The sequence below is a fragment of the Schistocerca nitens genome, chromosome 5 (genome assembly GCF_023898315.1).
Source record: "Schistocerca nitens isolate TAMUIC-IGC-003100 chromosome 5, iqSchNite1.1, whole genome shotgun sequence".
Classification (NCBI taxonomy): Eukaryota; Metazoa; Arthropoda; class Insecta; order Orthoptera; family Acrididae; genus Schistocerca; species Schistocerca nitens.
Genome location: NC_064618.1, coordinates 670,312,632 through 670,335,538, shown reverse-complemented (window position 1 = coordinate 670,335,538; position 22,907 = coordinate 670,312,632). Strand labels below are relative to the sequence as shown.

At 37.2% G+C, this 22,907-nt stretch overlaps 1 protein-coding gene across 1 annotated transcript in view; it reads right to left on the bottom strand.

The window, feature by feature from the left end:
* Nucleotides 1–403: 403 nt before the first annotated feature.
* Nucleotides 404–22,907, bottom strand: part of LOC126260914 (aldehyde dehydrogenase 1A1-like) — a 42,770-nt gene continuing 20,266 nt past the window's right edge. Inside the window, exons 4-12 of the mRNA XM_049958373.1 lie at nt 20,598–20,763; nt 18,888–19,078; nt 11,633–11,746; nt 8,439–8,541; nt 7,503–7,687; nt 4,526–4,690; nt 4,122–4,279; nt 688–762; nt 404–601 (exon numbers count right to left, since the gene is read on the bottom strand). Coding sequence (XP_049814330.1) covers nt 532–601; nt 688–762; nt 4,122–4,279; nt 4,526–4,690; nt 7,503–7,687; nt 8,439–8,541; nt 11,633–11,746; nt 18,888–19,078; nt 20,598–20,763 — 1,227 coding nt within the window. The 3' untranslated portion in view covers nt 404–531. The remainder of the gene's footprint in view (nt 602–687; nt 763–4,121; nt 4,280–4,525; nt 4,691–7,502; nt 7,688–8,438; nt 8,542–11,632; nt 11,747–18,887; nt 19,079–20,597; nt 20,764–22,907) is intronic.

Below are 22,907 nucleotides of genomic sequence, written 5' to 3'. Positions count from 1 at the left end.
CTTAAAATTTTTCCTCCTGAAGGCAAGTACTTGTCAGCCATTTTGTCTCCCTGTAACAATATTATTTTGTAATTATATTTACATTTATTAAACTATTTAATGCAAGATCTAAATTATTAAGAAATGTTGCATGAGTGCTGCTAGCTGAACTGTGCATATTAATGAAAAATGATAATGTATTCTGCATTATTTACTACAGTTTTAATGGGTGAACACTCAGTTTTTTTAATTGTTGTGTTGTACTAGGTTAGCTTTATTCTACCCCAAGTTTATCCATCTCTTCCGTACATATTAACAATTACCATTATTTTTATAAACTGATCTACAAAAGTCGTATGATAGTTATAGTTTTATTGCCAAAATGAGCAAAAGGTGTCAATTACGAAGAAAGTAAATACTCTGATAAAAAAATTATATAAATTTATTTCCATATTACTGGTTTTACAATATGATCAGCACAAAAGTTTGTTAAAGCTTCACAATAATGATTTGTTTAACAGAACAAAATTCTTATTTGATGGCTGAAAGATCTTACGATTTGCTTGGAAGTTTCACAGACACAGTCTTTACCTCCAGATATTCCTGCAGTGTGTCTTCTCCCCTGAAAAATATTAGGCATTGTAGCATAATCAGAAATTGTTTTACTAGTTATGCCATTTTTCTTTTTAATCTATACTATTTACTTACAGTTCCCTGCCAATTCCAGACTGCTTGTAGCCACCAAATGGTGCTTGTGGTGAAATGATGAGGTAACAGTTAATCCTATAAAAAAAAAGGGAGTAAGTAAACCTTCAATTATTGAAGCTAAATTAATTACACAACTAAATGAAGAAAGTGGGTAGTGTAGTACAACACCTATCATATAGCAGGTAAGTATCTTACTGATTTAATACACTACAGTGGATGAACAGAGCAATGATGGTATGTCAAGAAAGTAGTATCTCTAATGCTAATCAACTATTTTACAAACAGTTTGTGCTATTACAATTTTAAGAAGTGATGGGAACACCTTAGTATTTCATCTCTTTAAGTCTATCACAGCCAGCTCTTATTTATTTATTTATTTTTGAGTCATCAGTCTTCTGATGGGTATTGTGCAGCCAGCCATGAATTCTTCTTTTGTGCCACCCTCTTCATCTGAGATTAGCACTCGCACCATATGTCACCAGTTATTCTTGTCATATCGTTTTTACCTTCAGCACCTCCTCCTAGTGCCACGTAAGAATTCCCTGATGTCTAATCACGTCCTATTATCTTGTTACTTCCTCTTATCAGTGTTTTTCATACATTCCTTTCTTTGCCATTTTGTTGAGAACCTCTTCATTCTTTATCAGTCCATCTAATTTTTAACAACTTTCTATAGCATCGCATCTCAAACACTTCAATTATTTTCTTTTCCAGTTTTCCCACAGTCCATGTTTCACTAGCATACAATGCTGTGCACCAAATGTATGTTTTCAGAAATTATTTCCTCAAATGAAGGCTGATGTTTGAAACAAGTAAACTTTTTTTGGCAAGAAATGCACTCATTGCCTGTTCTAGTCTACTTTTCCTGTCTTCCTTGCTTCATCCACCATGTGTTATTTTGCTCCCAAGGTGGCAGAGTTCTTTAACTTCATCTACTTTATGGTCAACAATTCCATTTACTCTGAATTCATTTTCTTGACTCTAAGACTGTTCATTGCAATAACCAGATCCCATAGTAATTCTTCACCTGTACTAAGAATGGTGATGTCATCAGTAAATCTTATCGCTCATATCCTTTCACCCAGATTTTTAAACCCACGCTTAAAACTTTCTTTTATTTCCATCATTTCTTCTTCAATGTATAGAGTGAACATTAGGAGAGAAACATTGCACCCCCATCATAGATCCTATCTGTGCTCTTTGTTCTTGATCCTCCATTCATATTCTTCCAGCTTGATTCTTGTGTACACATATTGTATATCATCCATCTTTCCTCGAAGCTTGCTCTTATTTTTCACAGAATTTTGAGCCTATTGCACTATTTTAAATTGACAAATGCTTTTTCTAGGTCAACAAATTCTATGAATGAGTCTTGATATTTGTGAAGTCTTGCTTTCATTTTCAAGCATAACATCAGAACTGCCTCTCATGTGCCATTACCTTTCCTCACATAGAACTAATCAACATCGAAGTTATCCTCAATTATCTTTTTCATTCTTCTGTATATTATTCTTGCCAGCAACTTGGATGCATGAGCTGTTAAGGTGATTGTGTACTAGTTCCTGCACTAATCTGCCCTTGTTATCCTCAGAAATGTGTGGATGATATTTTTCAAGAAGTCTGTTAGTGTGTCTCCAGTCTCATTGATTCTACACACTTAGTTCAATACATCAATTCAGACATTAGAATAGAACTCTTGTTATTAAATTATTCATTTAACTTTTCTTTTTTTGTTTCTGTGTTTTTTATTGAATCTCAATTCTAGCCAATTCATAGACTATTTGATTGCAGGATCACAGCTACAGATTATTTGCAGTGAATTAGTTGTAGGGCCTGAAAGCAGACATGTGTGGCTCAACCCTATGACTAAATTGAACTATTCTTTTTCAAGAAAGCCTTGCACAGCCCAGTACCTAAAGTACACGTAACTGCAGGTAAAGATGCCACTGGTTTGCTCGTAAGGGATGCTGTTTGGAAGAGCAATGATACTAGCAGTAACCATTAAGTACCATCACACTTCTCATTGCTCTTAAAGTGGTGTTCACTCACCCAAACATAACATCCTAGTCCATCCTTATGATACTCCCAATCCAATCTCCTTGCCACGGCAATCGTATCTCTGTGGAAGACCAGGTTCAAGACCTATCCAGGCCACGCTGTGCTTCCTATTCCAATCCTGTCACAAGCTTATCCAATCAGAGGTCGGGCCACTTGTGAAAGCAGCCATGTAATACCTGCTCTGCTGCAAACATCGCACAGCTTTTTATATTGGTATAACTACCAAGCAACTGTCCACTTGGAGTAACAGCCACTGCCAAATTGTGACCAAGAGCAAAGTGGACCACCCTGTGACACAACATGTAGTTGTCATAACATCCCTGTTTCAATGGCTGCTTTAGAAACTGGGCCATCTGGATCCTCCCCTCCACCACCAACTTTCTGAACTGCACAGATGTGAGTTCTTACAATCCATTCTCCATTCCCAAAATCATCCCGGCCTCCACTATTACCCCCACACCCTCCACCCAACAGTTTCTTCCCCCTGTGTCATATCACCTTCTCCCATTGTATGACCCCTCATCCTCATTGTGTGCCGCAACCTGTCAACGCACCCACCGGTCATTTCTCTTTCTCTACTCCTCTTATTTTCTGCTCCCAGTTTCCCACTCCCACACAGCCTCCCAACACTGTGCCTGGCGGTTTTGTCCCTTGTCCTGCTGACATTTAATCCCTGCAGGCTACACCAGACAAATGTTGTTCTCTCCTGGTGTCAGTACCCTGCTGTCCCAACCATCTTCCCCACCGTACTTAGGATTGCTGCTTTCCAACAATGCAACAGTTGCATTCTGGCCAGAGCAGCGAATTGTGTGTGTGTGATTTTCTGAAGAAGGTTTTAGCTACCAAAAGTTCAATATGTAACAGTCTTTTCATTTTGCCTATGTGTAACTCAATGTGTCATCCTTATGATGAGTAACAATATATTCTTTTCATAATATTGCAGTTATCTGTTTTATTATTTAATACACAAAATAATCTAGACCACGTTAATTAAAAAAATAAAAAAACTTTATAAATGTTCAGCATGTAGCCATATTTAAAAATTAAGTTGTGATATGTATGTAAAATGACTTGTCATTACGATTCATTGTGCAAATGAGCCATGGAACGTATAAATAACTAACTTCTAAAGTAGAGGCCTGTTGTTATCAGCAAGACCAGTTAGTCAGGGACAAGACTTGTCAAAAACAAATAAACACTGGGTAGATCTCAATCTCATAACAACCTGTTTATCACTCAAGGTCACGCAGAAAGAAGCGAATAAAACTGCCTGTCATGATAATATTAATAAATAACATAATCAACATCACCATTGTTGACAAGAACAGCATTCATTCATTATATCAACAGATATTGATAGTGATAATAAGACTAACCAGACATTGCCAGCTTCCAAAGCATTTGCATACACCAGGGCATTATTAATATTTTTAGTCACAATTCCACATGCCAATCCATAAGTCGTATTGTTAGCTCTTTCAATAGCTTCTTCCAGAGTTTTGAATTTTAGAATACTTTGTACTGGGCCAAATATCTGAAACATTTTTTGTAAAGCACTGTACTCAAACATAAAAGATACAAAGATCAAATGTAAAACATTTAATATTTTTGTTGAACTTCCTATAGTGTCTTGTAAATATTCATGTGTTAGAATTTATGAAAACCTATAGATTAATTGTTTGAAAAGGGAAAAATTGGCAATAATAAACAGAACATATTTTAGCAGTCCTCTATAAGCAAATTTCATCTAGTAAAAAGGATAATGTTATAAAGTTCTTACCTCCTCTTTCGCAATTTTCATGTCATCAGTAACATTTGAGAACACTGTTGGCTTGATAAAATAGCCAGCTGTACCTATACGTTCTCCACCACATTCAACACGAGCTCCTTCTTCCTTTCCTGCCTTAATGTAGCTCAGAACTTTATTCATCATCTTTTCATTAATCTGAAAAGAATTTTATTTTTTAGGAAACAATGTTTCTATCAAACATAATTTTCTATCAAAAAAGTTCACCTTAAATTGTGTTTTTTTCTCAGTTTCCATATTACAAGTTGTGATAATTTTTCTTGATATTTTAAAAATACATTGCACTGTACTGAAACGGCACAAATATTATGCCTAATTATGATACACTCTACAGTATTTGGCAACACTAAGTGATTATTACAGTGGTAAAACCCAGATTTATTTAACTAAAAGCGTGCATCACATCATCATAAGAAACGTGATTTACGTATCTCACAATATATGCAAGTCAAATAAAGTGAAATGGTCTATTCAAAAATACATCAACATTTACTTCAAAGTTAAAAGTATTTTCTGAATCGCTACTTACCATAATGAAGACACATCAAATTGCAGACAGGTACAGTTACACACAAAAGCATCATGCACACACAACCGCCAACTCCAGCATCTTGGCATTTTGGTCCTACATGCTGGAGTTGGGAGTCGTGTGCGTGAGGTGTGCTTGCTTGTATGTGTAAATGGTGTGTGTGTGTGTGTGTGTGTGTGTGTGTGTGTGTGTGTGTGTGTGTGTGTGTGTGTGTGTTTTACTGTTGAAGGATGTGGCCAAAAGCTTTATGTAAGTGTCTTTTAATTGCGCCTGTCTGCAACTTAACATGTCTTCTTTACAACGAGTAGCAATCTGTCTTTCCCTACATTGTTGGTATTCGTAGCTGAAATTTCCATTGTTTGTGTTTTCTGAATTACTTCACTACTTGCAGCAGTAGTTAACTTTTCTCTGGAAAGAGCTAAAAAGATATGTATGTGTCAGAAATTATAATAACATTCAGTGTAACATTCACACAGAGATAATGAAAATGCCATAGAATAAGATGATGATGATGTGGAAGGATCCCATCTGCACACATCGAAAAAGTTTTGCATCACCCCAGTTCCCAGAACTACTCCTGATGATAGACATTGACTGTGGATATTGTATCACAGACACAATCCCTCTGACTGTTCAAGGACGTCACTAAACCTGCTGAAAGATGTAAACAACCATGCATGATGGAGGGGGTCTGACAGCCGATCAGTTCCAGTCATTCCACCCGGAAGGAGGCACATGGCTCATGTTGTCTGTAGTTCAACCATGCCTAGATGGTCAGTACCACGGCTCGATCACATCCACGTTGTTACTTTGTGCCAGGAAGGGCTCTCAACAAGGTAAGTGTCCAGGTGTCTTAGACTGAACCAAAGCGATGTTTTTCGGACATGGAGGAGATACAGAGGGACAGGAACTGTCGATGACATGCCTCACTCAGGCCACCCAAGGGCTACTACTGCAGTGGATAACCGCTACCTACGGATAATGGCTCAGAGGAACCCTGGCAACAATGTCATCATGTTGAATAATGCCTTTTGTGCAGCCACAGGATGTCATGTTATGACTCAAACTTTGTGCAACAGGCTGCATGATGCACAACTTCACTCTCGACGTCCATGGTGAGGTCCATCTTTGCAACCACAACACCATGCAGCGTGGTAGAGATGGGTCCAACAACATGCCGAACAGACCGCTCAGGATTGGCATCACGTTCTCTTCACCAATGAGTGTCGCATATGCCTTCAACCAGACAATTGTGGTAGATGTGTTTGGAGGCGACCCAGTCAGGCTCAATGCCTAAGACGCACTGTCCAGCAAGTGCAGCAAGGTGGAGATTCCCCGATGTTTTGGGGTGGCATTATGTGGGATATGATACGTGAATGTCAGCCTCCAACTGACAGTGCAACCATATTAGCAGCATATTGGTGAGGCCTTTGTCTTCATGGATGACAATTCGCGCCCCCATCATGCACATCTTGAACATGACTTCCTTCAGGATGATGACATCACTCGAGTAGAGTGGCCAGCATGTTCTCCAGACATGAACCTTATTGAACATGCTTGGCATAGCTTGAAAAGGGCTGTTTATGGATGATGTGAACCACCAACAACTCTGAGGGATCTACGCTGAATTGCCATTGAGGAGGGGGACATTCTCGACCAACAGTGCCTCGATGAACTTGTGGATAGTATGCCACAATGAATACAGGCATGCATCAGTGCAAGAGGATGTACTACTGGGTATTAGAGGTACCAGTGTGTACAGCAATCTGGACCTCTGCCTCTGAAGGTCTCACTGTATGGTGGTACAACATGCAATGTGTGGTTTTCATGAGCAATAAAAAGGGCAGAAATACTGTTTAGGTTGAACTCTATTCCAATTTTCTGTACAGGTTCTGGAACTCTTGGAAGTGAGGTGATGCAAAACTTTTTTTGATGCGTGTAGAAAGTTTCCCCTGAAATGAGGTTCCAGTAAAATTTCCATCACTCCTCCCATTTCCTAAACCTCACTAAAGCTTTTCCTGCATCCCTATTCTTTTCCCTTCCACCCTGCTGCCAGAAGAAGAAGCGATGCTCTGAAAGCTCACACATTTCCACATTTTTTGTGTGTTTTGTCCTGCTGCAAGTTGATGATCAGATTTTTTATCTGTCCATATCATACAGTAGTTTCAAGTATTGATAATTTTAATATTTGCATCGAAGGCACAATTCACTGATGAAACTGTTAACTTACATGGAAGATAAGTATTGGTCAGCTATTCATTGTTCTTGCAATTTTATTTTATTATTTATTAGAACTTAATGTTCCTCATTGCAAAAATATGTATTTGCTGTCCAAAAGGTGGATGAAATTCACAGGGAGTTCCAGAATGTAATGCTACACTTATTCTATATCATTGTTCATGTTATACAATTATTTGTTACCTGAGGACCTTGAAGAATGCCATCTGCCAGAGGATCACCAACTTTCTTTTCTTCAGCTTTTGCTTTTGCTTTCTTAACAAATTCATCATATATATCTTCATGCACAAAAGTTCTTGATGCTGCACAGCAGGCTTGTCCGTGGTTGATGAACAGTGCATCATGTGCTATCTGCACTGCTTCATCAACTGAAACATATGGTTATTGTGTTATTACTACTACTATTACAGTTTTTATTTTATTTATTTTTTACATTCCAAGTCTAAGTTTTATCAGCAAAAGGCAATCTGGAAAATGTAACAGTATACCTGAAGTCATATTACTAAAGACATAAATGAAATCGCAACTGGGTTTTGCAAACAATTAGCTTTACCACAACTGGGAGAGAATTTCTTCAGTAGCCAAACTTACTGTTTGTCAAAACATAAAACTGTGATAGAATACACAAAGATAAAAGTTGCAAATAATGCAGTAACAGTCAACTTCACTTAATGATATCTCATTGGCCATTGATAAGTACATACTTGGAACCTGATATGCAAACTTCATACAAACAGAAGTTACATTCATCTATTAATGTTTCTTATTTTACAGAAAATGGGGGCAGCCACACATCATTTCGGAGACAAAGTTATTTCCCTACTATTGGATGGGGGTAGAAAAATATATGCTTTTGCAGCACACAGCTTAATTTTTATGCAAGATAAAACATCTATGTATGTAAACTAATCTATTTTTGGCTTCTCTACACTAACTATTTTAAGAGAGAAAGCCGGAAACTTATCTGAAAATCATGTTTCCTCTGCAGCGCTCTTTGCAAGGTAGTAGGAGGTCTTTCCTTATTAAATTTCAATGATGCAATGCTCACAATAAATGTCTTTAAACTACTTGTATCATTTGTATTTAGATATTTCTATTTGAATTAAATAGTTTACTTACTGTCAGCATCAGGAAGTATTATCAGCGGACTCTTCCCACCCAGCTCCAGTGAAACTTTCTTCAAGTTTGACTGTGCAGCTGCTGCCATAATTGCTTTTCCAACCTGGACACAATTTTAATACTTCCTAATACTCAGTTATTACTACAACATATCAGGCATAAAAGAAATATTTGCTTTATTTTCCAGTGTGAAGGGTGATCAGAAGTTCATGTTGATGGACTGGTGGACCCTGTCACCAAAGTAAGAAATTTGTCACAGTGCAAAGCATGCTGAGCTGTTTCTTGAGCAGCTGATCAATTTCCTCATTCAATTTTAACTGACTGCCCATCTGGATGCCTAGGAATTTTATTATGTGTGGTTTCATTAATTTTCTGATTGTTAATATTCATTTCAGGTACATGAAGTTTATTTGTTCTGTAGAACTGCAAAATAATTGGTTTTGAAAAATTTAGGAGTAGGCTATTGCTGTGAGCTATTTGGAGGTACATAGTCCAATATGGTTACAAATAGTTCTCATGTTTAGTGGATTTTTGATAAAATTTTATGTAACTGCATAAATGCTCATATAATACTGGCATATTATCAACATGCTCCTAAATACTGTGTAAGCCATTATTTATTCACCGTTAACATTAATGAAGTTTGCTCAGAATTTCTGTATTTGCTGATGGAGTGAAAGCAGTAGTGTGATCCCAGAATGAGATTATCACTATGCAGTGGAGTGTGCGCTGATATGAAACTTCCTGGCAGATTAAAACTGTGTGCCCAACCGAGACTCGAACACGGGACCTTTGCCTTTCGCGGGCAAGTGCTCTACCATCTGAGCTACCGAAGCACGACTCACGCCCTGTCCTCACAGCTTTACTTCTGCCATTATCTCGTCTCCTACCTTCCAAACTCCTACCTTCTGGAAACATCCCCCAGGCTGTGGCTAAGCCATGTCTCCGCAGTATCCTTTCTTTCAGGAGTGCTAGTTCTGCAAGTTTCGCAGGAGAGCTTCTGTGAAGTTTGGAAGGTAGGAGACGAGATACTGGCAGAAGTAAAGCTGTGAGGACTGGGCATGAGTCGTGCTTCGGTAGCTCAGATGGTAGAGCACTAGCCCGCGAAAGGCAAAGGTCCCGAGTTCGAGTCTCGGTTGGGCACACAGCTTTAATCTACCAGGAAGTTTCAGTAGTGTGATTTTTAATATTTTTAAAATAATTTGTAAGATTTTATTTCCTCTTTTGAGAGAGCTTTTGCTCTAAAGTTTTATTTCTAGATGAGGTGTATTATCAACATATCTTATCAATGTTGCCTGTTATGCGTGCATTATTTTGTGTCAAATGTTCATTATGACTAATCTGTCACAGCAACAAACAGTTGTTAGTCAAATTATTCAAGTCTAATAACTAAACAAAAAGATCCACCAGTGAAACAGCTTTCATCTCTCCTGTATTGTTGCCCAGACATAATTATGAGTGCAGTAAATGGTACTTTTTTTTGGTGGGGTGGGGGTGGGGAGGTTCTTTTCAGAAATGGAATGAGCTCACCAGCTCTAAAGGAGTTGTTATGTATACCTTTAGATTCCTGTACACCATGCACTCCAATACTTAGGTGGTGCCATATGTTCACACATCATCTCATTGTTGTCATGTCTTCAATCTGAAAACTGGTTTTCAAACCTTAGTCTCCCTTTAAACCCCCTTCCTTCCCTTCTCTCTCTCTCTCTCTCTCTCTCTCTCTCTCTCTCTCTCTCTCACACACACACACACACACACACACACACACACACACACACACACACACACACAAAGGCTTCCTTTCACTACCGAATTGAAAATTTGGTGATGCCTCAGTATGTGCCCTATCATTCAATCTGTTCACTTAGTCAAGTTGGGCCATAAATTTCTTTCTCTCCAATTTGACTCATTACCTCATCAGTTATTCAATCTATTCATCTAATACGTTTAGTATTATTATGTAACACCACATGTCAAAAGCTTCTATTTTCTTCTTGACTGAATTGCATATTGCCCATATTTCACTTCCATACAACATTTCACACAAATACCTTCAGAGAAGACTGTTGGGCGCAAATTTGTATCAGATGTTCACAAATTCCCCTTTTTCTGACATTCTTTGGTTGCTAATGCCAGTCTGCATTTTATATCTTCCCTAAGTCAGTCATCATAAGTCTTTTTGCTGCCTAAATAATAAAACTCTTCTACTACTTTCAATGTGCCATTTCTTAATTTATGGTAATTACTTTGGCATTGCCTGGTGTACTTTGACCACATACCATTACCCTTATTTTTTTCTTATCGATTTTCATGTTACAATCTCTTTGCAGGATGTTATCTGTTCCATTCAACTGTTTTTCAGTCCTTTGCTTTCTCCGCCAATTACAATGTCATTGGCAAATATCAAAGTTTTTATTTGTTCTCCATGAACTTTAATTCCTTTTCCATACTTCTCATTCATTCTCTGTGAGGCCATTAGGCTTATAAACTTCCACTGCTGTTGTGGTTGTTGGCTTCGCATCTATTTGGCTTCGATAATGCATTTGCTATGCTGTTCATAGTTGCTTACCTGCACTGCTGTTTTCTTACTCATAATTAGGCTTACTCTTACAGTACTCCTATTTTATTTTGTGATGATAACGCTATACTGACCCAATCAAAAGTCTTTCTTTTTGCCAGCACACTATGCTAATTCCCACTGTATCCGACTTCAACCTATCTATTTCCCTTTTTAAATTCTCTAATCTATGGAGGGATGTAACATTCCACACTCCAAACTTGTGGTATGTCAGTCTTTATTTTCCTGATGAACACATCCTCCTGAGTAATCCTCACCCAGTGATGTGAATGGGGGACTATTTTTAACTCCGAAATATTTTACACAAGAAGGTGCCATTGTCATTAAGCCATAAATTAGAGCTGCATGCCCTCAGGAAAAAGATCATGGCAGTAGTTTCCCCTAGCTTTCAGCTGTTTGCAGTTCCAGCACATCAAAGCTGTGTAGGGCAATGGTACAAGGCTGTATCATATCCAGGCTGTTGCTTTAAGTGTTCATGTATGTTTTCAACAACAGTGTCAGTGTTTCAATGATTTTCCAAACTCTTAGAAAAAACTTATTATGATATTTTAATCAGACTTCCACTCGAATATTAGCACTCATATATTAAATTATATTCTAGAAATAACTTTCTTACTGCAACAGAACCAGTGAATGCCACTTTTGAAATTTCAGGGTGTGATGCAATGGCAGCCCCTGCAGTTGGCCCATATCCTGGGACAACATTGACAACTCCAGCAGGAAATCCAGCCTACAAAAGAAATTATGGTTAGCACCTGCTGATCCGATTTCTTTTTAGTCCTATTGATTACATGTTATACAAGTACTGTGCCAATAATACATGCCACATCAAATGAAACAATGCAGTATTTAATGAGCATTTTACATATCATATACACAATATTTTCCTTATTTTTATAAGAGGAATTAGTTGCATTTAACATTGCAACTTGCAGTTTATTCACATACATTTAAATGAGTTCTTAAAAAGTAAGATGCAATGAAAGAACAGAACCTTATTCTAATGACGTAAATAAATAAATAAATAATAAAATTACATTTTTAACATCATAATTCAAATTAAAATACAATACTTTTGTTTTTATGGGATGAGTGGAAGTATCATATCTTTTTCTTTTAAGAGTGTTTTTACCTACGTGGTTTTTCTCTATTCTTACTCTAAGGGATGCCTTGTAACTTGAAGAATTACTTCATTTTATAGCAGGTTCATCTATGAGGAATATTTGTTAGTTTTCTTCTGGATACCTGTACATTATTAATTCCTTTTCTATATCGATGGAGAGCTTATTGCCTACTTCTATACCTGGCTCACGAACTCCCTTGTGTACTTTCGTGAGAGTTGAGGAGCCCCCGGTGGAAGTTTTTCACCTGTCTTGTGACATGGTTGTCAATGTCACACTTTATCTAAAACAGTTCCTTGTTATTGGCTGCAAAGACAATCAGTGAGTATATATACTGAGATACTTGACGAGACCCCTATATGTTCATCTCACCGCTCATTTTTAATTTTTAAAATTTTTTCAATTTAGACTTCATTCCCCAGAAGATTATACCTCAGGCAATTATAGAATGGAAAAAAAGCAAGATGTGACAATAACATTATTTCAGTGTCACCAAAGTAAGAAATTATTTGCAGTGCAAAGCATGCTGAGTTGAGTTTCTTGAGCAGCTGATCAATTTGCACATTCCATCTTAACTGAATGTCCCTCTGGGTGCCTAGGAATTTTTGTGTGTGTGTTTCATTAATTTTGTGATTGTTAATACCCATTGCAGGAACTTTAAGTTTATATTTATTGTCTGAAACTGTATATATTAGTATTTGGAAAAAAACAGGTTAAGCTATTTGTTGGAACCATTTTACACTTTATTAGTGACTGACTATGCTGTATACTGCACTTTGGAGATAGGCCCTCTGATCAGAATACTTGTATCATCAGCAGATGTGGCTGTCTGCTCTTTTATTAATTGTTATTGGTAGATAATCAATGTAGATTAAGAAAATCAGTGGCTCCAATCTGAATTTATTGTTACACCCGTCTCCATTAACAAAACTCTGTTTCTTGTTGTGTGAGTGAGACTCTAGCCAAGCCAAAGGTTTGTTGTTGATGCCTAGTGTGGAAGCTTTCAAAGTTTGTGTTAATGTACACAGCCTACTGTCTTAGCAAGGTCACAGAAGATCCACATTGGATACCTTATGAAATGTTGTTCACCTAGAATTTCATCTGTTGAGACTAAATATGGCTTACTCGGTGAAGAATCCTGTATGTAAGCTAAACTGTGTAAGTGTCAGTAAGCCATATTATGTAGTGTGGTCATAAACCCTATCATATACGATTCCCTCGAATACCTTTGAGAACATACAGCAGAGAACTGGGCTGACAGTTAAATATTACATGCCTCAGGCGTCACTACTGCATGTTTTAGTCCATCTGAAAATACCATGCTTTTCATTGCACAGTAGCACAACATGTAACTGATTAAGCCTGCACATAATTTGAAAATCCCATTTAATATACCATCACACACAGAGGATTGAGTGCTTTTAAGTAATTTTATGATTTTTACAATTTCTTTAGAAGTTCTGCTTTTTTGAAATGAAGTCCTATGTCTGGCGTGTTTTCCATGTGTTTAAGCAGTTCTATGGGTTCTGTGGGAAACATTATTATGGTTCCCTGTTTTTCAGTTACAGTGAGAAGAAATTTATTGGATTCTGAGTTTGGAACTTTTTGTTTATTCTAATGAGTGCCATTATCACACAACTGTGGTCTTCCTATTTGTTCCGATTTCATGTTCTTATTTGTCTCACTTTTTATGATTTTTACTTTATTGTTTGGCTTTCTTTTTTGTGAATATTGCAATCATCCTGATTACACATGTATAAAGTATTTTGCAGTACTTCTTGTGATTTGTTAATCACTTGGTTTGTACTAGTCCTGTATTCTATATACAGATCCTCGCAAATGCTATTTTAATGTCATTTGTTAACCACTTTCTGCTTCCAATACAGGTTGCTTTGATTTTAATTTGTCCTTGGGGGAAGTAAGTTTCAAAGTGTTTGATGAATACGTTCTAGAATGAATTCAATTTCTCATACACTGTGTCTGCCTGATATATTTCATCCTGTTGTTCCTGATGTAAACTATTTATAAACAATCAAGTAGATTCAAAATTTATTGTTCTAACATGTTTAACTTGGGTACGACCATGCACTGTTTTTCCGCAGGCAAGTTTCGAAGCTCTCATTTTAACATTGTGGTCAGACAATCACTTATTACAGTCTGTGTTTTTACTTCACTTTAATCTGTGGGGTTCAGGAACACATCATCAATCATGATCTTGCTATATCCATATATTCTTGTTGGAAATGTTGCCCTACAGAGTATGTTGAAAGTAGACAATGATTCAAATTGCTTATGATTGTTATTATTTGAAAGAAAATTTATGTTAGAATTACTGCATACCATAAAATTGCTGTTATTATTTTATAGTTTTGTAAAAACTGATTCTAGCGGGGAAAGACACTTATGAATGTTTCCCACAGGTGTCCTGTAAACTGTTACTATTATGAGGGATGGCTTTTCCAGTTTTAATTTGACAGCACAGCATTCAACATGCTGTTCAATACAGTACTGAAAGAAAAAAGTCTGAGACCAAAGAAAATAAAGCTATCAATCTAGATACATTTTTAATGATATGAATATAATAGAGGGAAACATTCCACGTGGGAAAAATATATCTAAAAACAAAGATGATGTGACTTACCGAACGAAAGTGCTGGCAGGTCGATAGACACACAAACAAACACAAACATACACACGAAATTCAAGCTTTCGCAACAAACGGTTGCTTCATCAGGAAAGAGGTAAGGAGAGGGAAAGACGAAAGGATGTGGGTTTTAAGGGAGAGGGTAAGGAGTCATTCCAATCCCGGGAGTGGAAAGACTTACCTTAGGGGGAAAAAAGGACAGGTATACACTTGCACACACACATATATCCATCCGCACATACATAGACACAAGCAGACATTTTTACATACAAAAGATGATGAGCATATCTGAATCTGACCTGAAACTTGCTGTCAAAATGAGATGGAGGTCTATTTCCTTTACAGCTGGGTAATATAAACTTTATAGCCATCTGACTTTATGAAATTCTCTGTCCTCATGGTCAAAGAAGCAAATTTTCATGTTTCTGGCTGGGTACACTACAGCGAACCATAACAAACTGCACAAAAAGCACTTGCACTCTCCTAAAGTGACTGATGTGGAGTTGGTGCTTTTGGAATTGTACACCTCTATTTCTTTGAAAATGAACAGACAGTGACCATTGATTCAGAAGGTACATGACTATATTGGAAGGCTTTGTTGAAATAAGGGTAAGGCAGCGTGGCAGTGATCCTAAAAACCTATATTTCCAGCAGGATGAGCAACAGCCTACATCACATAATACAATACGTCTGTAGTGTGTAAAATGTTTGGAACTGTTCTCTCATTTCGGTGAACTTGCTTGGTCTGTGGGTGTTTCTAACCATGCATTCCAAAGGCACATCATGAGTATTCAAGAACTCAAGCAAGCCACTGGTATTTACAGAGAGTCTTACTTATTTTTTTCCCCTTCTTCCGTATATAATATATGAGTAGCAGAAAAATGTCAATTGACAATGCACCCCTGTAGTTACATGCAGTAAATATTTTCTACACCCATACTCTTACATAGAATGTCACAGCATGTATCATGATGTGCAACCACACTAGATGTCTTTATAAATCCATACTCTAACACAGGTAATTAGTATTCAGCTTGGGACAATTTTTTTTTATTTTTTTCCATATGTGTGGCATATTAATTGTTATTCAGCCTTGTGAACCGATTTTGTCTAACAATAATTAGCATTACGAATAAATCCCAATACAGTGTGCAAATCCATGAGTGTAAGATGGGAAGAATAATTATTAGTTTTTCAAAATAACTCTTGATAGTTTTTGAAAACACAGTTAGTTCTTCATGTCATTTACAGAAAGTTAATGGAGTGAGAATACCACCCCATTTACAGAAAAAAGAGGAATCACTTTCAAAAGTAATACAATCAATTATGAAAGAAGAGTAATGATCTGTCTGAATAAATACAATCTTTTCAACAAAGCCCTCTTTGGCATCCAAAGCAAGTAAGTACAATGTAGGCCATAACAGATTTTACAAAAGTAGTCTTGAAGGTCTCAACAGGGATAACTGTGTACAGACACATTTCTATAGCTGTCCAAGGTGTTTAACACTGTTGCCTATAAAAGACTACTAAATGAAGTGTTAGTTCTAGGTATAAGATGTTACAACAGTAGGTATAAGGCTAATGAGTGGTGCCACTTTAACCCGGAAAATTAGACTGCAAAAGATAGAACTAACCCACACTTCAGATATCAATTTTTTTTGTGAAGCAAGCATCAAACCCAGCTGTTCCTCAGGATATTATATTAGGAAAAGTCTGCTCTTAATGTGTATAAATGAATATCTAGACAAGACAAGACATGAAAGAAAAATCTCCTTGCTCGTGATAGCAAGATTATAGTTGTTGATAAAACATCATAACTCTTAGTTTAGAAGGTACATGAAACCCTTCAGGATGTTTACAGTTGGGGTAGCATGTAATAAATTAACTCCGATCATAGCAAACAAACAGCATGAACTTCAGTGTAAAGACAGAAAACTGTTCTATCACATTAAACAAGCATGAAAATCTATAGATTGTGTAGCAAAAACAATGTTTTTATATTGATTGTCATCTGACATGGAATGAATGTATGAAGATATTGCCAAAGAGAATACTACAGAATGTTCCGTCCATAGGATCCTATCACCACTGTTAACAGGAACTGACTTATGGCAACATACTGTTCCTATGTACACTAAATTCTTAGTTATGGAATTCTTTTCTGGGTATCAAATGCATGCAAAATGGGAAAATCTGCTAAAGTAGGCTATACAAATAATGAAAAAGTAGTAGTCAGGCTCACTGTAAGGAAATGCCTTTTTTTTTGGGTGTCTTATGGTGCCAAGTGAGTTAATCTACCAGTCTTGTCACATGAGAAGAAAAATTAGTAATTATGTCATAAATAGTTCTACCCTTGCTCGTGGTGCAAGAACCATTTACTAAGTAAAATCAAACACAAGAACTCTTTAATAGTATTTTCTATCAGAGATTGCCCCAGGAAACAAAAGAGATAACTAAAATACTTGTATTTAGAAAGGAAGAGTGTAGGACTTAAATAATGCACACTACACAATTTAAGATTAGCTACAGAACTGTGAGTATGGGTTCACAAAAAATAGTAATAACTAAATAATATCTTTCACACCATATTACACATCTAAAACTTAATGCTTTTTGCAGGAAAACCACACACACAAGTTAGGCAGTACATAATGCTAATGTCCCATCATTCTTCCGAACTTAAAGTTTCACTCAAGTTGTTTAGCTTTTCAGAAAGATAGAAAGAAAGACAAAGATGTTACATAGACATGACAACATGATCATGGCCCTAAAGTCAGCTGCAAGTCTGTGTGGTGTGTGCTGCTGATAAGGGCCAAGTGACTGAATGAACAGCTTACAATTATATTTTTCTGTTATCAAAATAACTTGTTCCAGGTATATATGAAAGCCATCATTATAAGCTAGACTTAAATGAATCAGGTACTGCATTTTTTATAATACTGGCCTCAGATTTACAAGGATGGAGGCTCATGCTCTGTGCAGCCATTCTGATGGTTTTCCATGGTGCTCCTAAATCACTTCAAGAAATACCAAGATGTTGCCTTCAAGGACTGGGCTGACCAACTCTACTCTCGTCATTAAAAACTTGTATATACATTCATACATCTGTGTTTATGACTAATGTTTTTCTTTTGCATCAACCTGCCAAACACTAATTCATCGTAGAATTATCCTTGTGTGAATAAATTACTAGCACTAGCAATATTACACATTACCAAAGAGATAGATTGCTGTTCACCACATAGAGGAGGCATTGAGTCACAGGCAGGCCCAATGAAAAGACTGCTAAAAAGTCCTAATTCAAAAATAGAAAACATGCACACACATAGCCACTATCTCCAGCCACAGCAGCCAGAGATGGTGGTCATGTGTGTGTGTGTGTGTGTGTGTGTGTGTGTGTGTGTGTGTGTGTGTGTGTGTAAAAGTTGAGCTTGTGTGAATATGTGCATGTACTACAACTGTTTTGTCCGAAAGTTTAAATGTTTAGCAGTGTTTTCACTGAGCCTGTCTGTGACTCAGTGTCTCCTCTACGTGGTTAGTAACAATTTGTCCTTGTCATAATATTGTTATTCCATCCTGGACTTTCCACTGCTTGATACTAACACTAGCCATGGTTTTGCAAGAAATGGAGTCTGCAGTCTTTTCTGCAGTCAATAAGTGGTTTAAGAAATCATGAACAGCTATCTCCAGATGTGAACTTCAGTCTTCTGATTAGAAATCAAGTGTTCAAATCACTGTACCCTGTCAGTCAATTTCATTTTTTTCACTCACTCTATACTAAAATGTGAGGTTGGTCAGTGGTTTGGTCACAAACATTATATCATAATTTCTGTTTGCTATAACATCAGAAATATTTCACCTGGTTGTGATTAGTGGCACTTAAATACCTCAAACTGATGTATTTTGTCTGTGAGAAGCCATCTCCTAATCTAATTGGGAGTCCCTGAGTTTGGTAAGCTATTGCTTCATTGTGACTGCAGATATTACTGGGAATTTTGCTCACCAAGTGACACCAATGTCTCTATTAGTATCTGCTGTAATAGTATCCAGATAGTTTCAAACACTGTCTGTGTCTCAAAGAAAGACAAAGAAGCAACCAGACTCACTTCTTTGCACAGAGCTGCAATGTATAAAGCACTGATAGGCGTATCTTCAGCAGGCTTCAGTACTACAGTGCACCCAGTAGCAAAAGCTGGAGCTAATTTCCATACAGCCATCGCTACAGGAGCATTCCATGGTATTATCTGCCCAACTACTCCAACAGGCTCTTTCCGTGTGTAGGTGAAGTAAGGGCCATCTGAAATTTAAAAGACCGTAACTGTCTTATTTTATCTTTATCCTTTGATCAACTGAAATATAGTACTAATTGATATAAGAAACACTATTACAAGTGTTAACAATGCCTAGGCAGAAGATAAACATTCACTTATGCAACTGCTTAAACTTTCATGGCCATTTCTTGATGTACAGCCTGTTGGCACTTATCTTGGGGTCTCAATTTCTCCAGCATGACTGGGTAGTATTGTTAAAGGTTCACCTTCTAGTCTACCACCAACAATTCTGGATGATTATTTGTCAATGCTAACCACTAATTCTGGAACAATGACAAAAAACACTAAATGACCATCAGTGAAAGATCCTAGGATGAGTGCCAAAGGCAACATGTCAAAAATTTCTTTCTTTCTTGTTGGGACAATATCAGCTGATATATGGCTAAAAAATACAGGAAAGAAACATAATTATGCTAAATCTACAGATTTCAGAGACTTTTTTCAAAAGTTCATCTTTTAGAAAGAAGCAGTAGATAAGAAAGAGGAAGGAGGGTAAAAGGAATGATTTATAGATGTTGAGTTAGGAAAGTTGTTCTATGCCTTGGGCTGAGATAACTTCATGGTACATAAAAGCTGTTGTAGAAACAGCAATACTAAGGCCCTGGAATATTTTTAGCCTCAGGAGCGACAGTCATTTTTACTTCTGACTCTTTTTCCATGTCTGTTTCCTCTTTCCAGGTATGGAGACAGTTAACCTTCTTCCATCATGTTGTGCCAGTACTGCAACATGTTGCCAGAGGAATTAAAAATTGCGCAGCCTGTTGGTGGTATAGAGGAGTCTTGTGTCCTAGTTTAGACTTCAGTGTCTGGTACAACATTATGAGCATGACAAAGATCACTGAACACCATGTTCTGTGACTGCCCAATCCCATTCGAAAACCCACCTAATTGTGGCAGCAGCAGAAATGTTGCAGCTGTGTTAGGCCACTCAAGATTACTTCTTTAGCTTCCTGATCACCATGGGTGATTACTGGGTGTATCATTACAACCTTAAGGAAAAGGAGTAAAGCATGTTGCACATGGATTCATCACCACTGAAAATGGTGAACAACCAATCATCTCCAGAGTAGTCTATAATGAGTTTTTTGGGATTGCCATGCTGTGATGTTAACTGAGTATGCTTGTTACTACCATAATTTCCAGGCTACTTATAGGAGATTGCCAAGGGAGTCTTTTTGGCTCATGACAATGCCCCAGTTAAGTCTGCACTGGCACGGTCACACATGCAGTGTATCTGAGCTACCCCCTCCCAATTCTCTTTCTCCCTTCTTCTGAAATAATTAGTCATTTGCACATAACAAAGGTGTTCTCTCTCTCTCTCTCTCTCTCTCTCTCTCTCTCTGTGTGTGTGTGTGTAGGGCGGGTACTACTAAAGTTTATTATCTTTTATGGACAAAACACAGCAATTAAATGTTGCATTTGACCTATTACAATGGTATGTAGTTATCATTCACTACTCTAGTTAAAGATATGAACTCTCATTACCTGTAGGTATGGTGTGACCATGGATTTTGTCAGCCCAGCCAGCAAGGTAACGCAAACAGTTGAGAGAAAATATGATTTCACCATATGAAGCTGGGAATATCTTCCCTCCTTCCACGCACTGCAGTACAGCCAAATCGTGAATATCTCTTTCTATCAAGTCTGCTAGCTATAAACAGAATAAAAAACAAAAAAACTAGATTAAGTGTGAATCATAAACTTGCATCTTTTAATGGCCCAGTGAAGGGAACATAGTACTCTGAAGAAAAACAAAAACTGTAATCTTTTGCAACAATGACAAGAAACACACTATCTTCAGTTAGTTGGTGTTATTAGATATTATATTGCATTACATGGTACATGGCACCTCAGTAAGAAGAGCTGTTACATACAAAGCCTAATAATACACATCTAAGAATGGTAGGACCCTCTCACTAACCACCAAAACAGGAAGGCTGCCACATGGCACAATTTTTTTTTTTTTCCTACTTCGGTAGTTCATTTCTCCTGTGTGTGTGTGTGTGTGTGTGTGTGTGAATTTAATGATAGTATTCCCATAAAGAAATGCAAAGTAATAACAAATGGTTCAAAACTACCGTATTTACTCGAATCTAAGCCGCACTTTTTTTCCGGTTCATTTAATCCAAAAAACTGCCTGCAGCTTAGAATCGAGTGCAAAGTAAGCAGAAGTTCTGAAAAATGTTGGTAGGTGCCGCCACAACTAACTTCTGCCGTCGAATATATGTAACGCTACACAGGCGCGCTTTGCAGGCACAAAGATAAATACTGGCGCCAAAACCTCTGCGTCAGTAAATAAATTAAAAAAAAAGGTGGAAGACGAGCTTTTTTTCTCCGCCCCGAGTTTCGACCACTGCATTTTCATACATTATCCAACGAAATAAATACAAATTTCATATTGTTCATCTTCGAATGTAGCAGCATTTCAATGTACTACGAAAATCCGATTGGAAAGACTGTTTGGGATGTTTGTCAATATGGCCAACTCTACATTCTGAATTTTTTCCTACATTGAGAAGAGATGGTTGCTAATAGGAACTTTCATATATTGTGAATCACATGCAGTATTCTCTTCACCATAAGAATAATACGAATATAAACATTTTGTCATGTATTCTTTCGTGTTTGCAGCTATCTCATTTCAGTCCTGTCTGCCTAATAAACTACGAAACTAGAGTGAGACAACAGCAAACGCGGAAGAATATACATATCATGTAATGTTTATATTCGTATTATTCTTATGCCTAATACTGATACAGTCAGAAATGAAGCACGGCAATTGACTAGATTTTTAAATCTAAGATGACGCTAATTTCTGTGCAGAATTTAATGTACTAAAGAGGTGTCTGCAAAGATTTTCAAATGGAGAAAAATTTTCGCTAAACTCTTGTTAAGAACATCTTCTGTCATACGCAGTCTATTATTTGGTTCTTGTTGATTATTATCTAAGAAAACAGCAGTGTAAGTAAAACAAATAGCTGTCTCTTCCCATTGTTTCGCTAATGAGACGATTCCACTTTTTCCTTAAAAAAAAAAATTGTAAGCGGCGGTACCGTGCACAAAAGCAAGTCATGCGGCGAGCGGCGACAGGCCGTAAACACTCATTATCAGAAAGCGAAAAACAATGCATGACACAATACAGTAATGCATTTTCAGCTTAGAGTGACGTAAACACCTATAACAAAGAGAACGGCACTTATCGGATCAAAGAAAAATAAGCAATCAATTCAAACCAGACGAAGCACGTGAAAAAGGTAGGGTACCCGTATAAATACGGATGGAGCACCTGACGTATAGCAATGGCTACCTGGTAAACCTTAACTGCTAAGCTTACGACTCGAACCAAACTACTGTAGCTGTATCGTCATTCATTCGACCTAAATTGTGTCTCATATTATGATGGACCTACTCTGTTTCGATTTGGAGGTGCGGCCTAAAACTTTTCTTTCCCCTTGAATTTCGAGTCTCAAATGTCATGTGCGGCTTAGATTTGGGAAATTTTTTTTTCCTTGATTTCGAGTCTCATTTTTCAGGTGCGGCTTAGATTCGAGTGCGGCTTAGATTCGAGTAAATACGGTAAGTTTCCAAACAGACAAAGTCCATGGAATACTAAACATCTTATTGATTTGCAAAACAAGGCTACATTGTTATCCAAACAGCTAAACAAAGATCAGGCAGATCTTATGTACTAATAGATAGGGAGCATTGAGAATTGCAGAAGGTGGTTTTAAAAAATTGCATGAAATCAGCAGAAGGAATCCATCATGAGTTCCAAAGTGTTACCAGTAGCTCAAT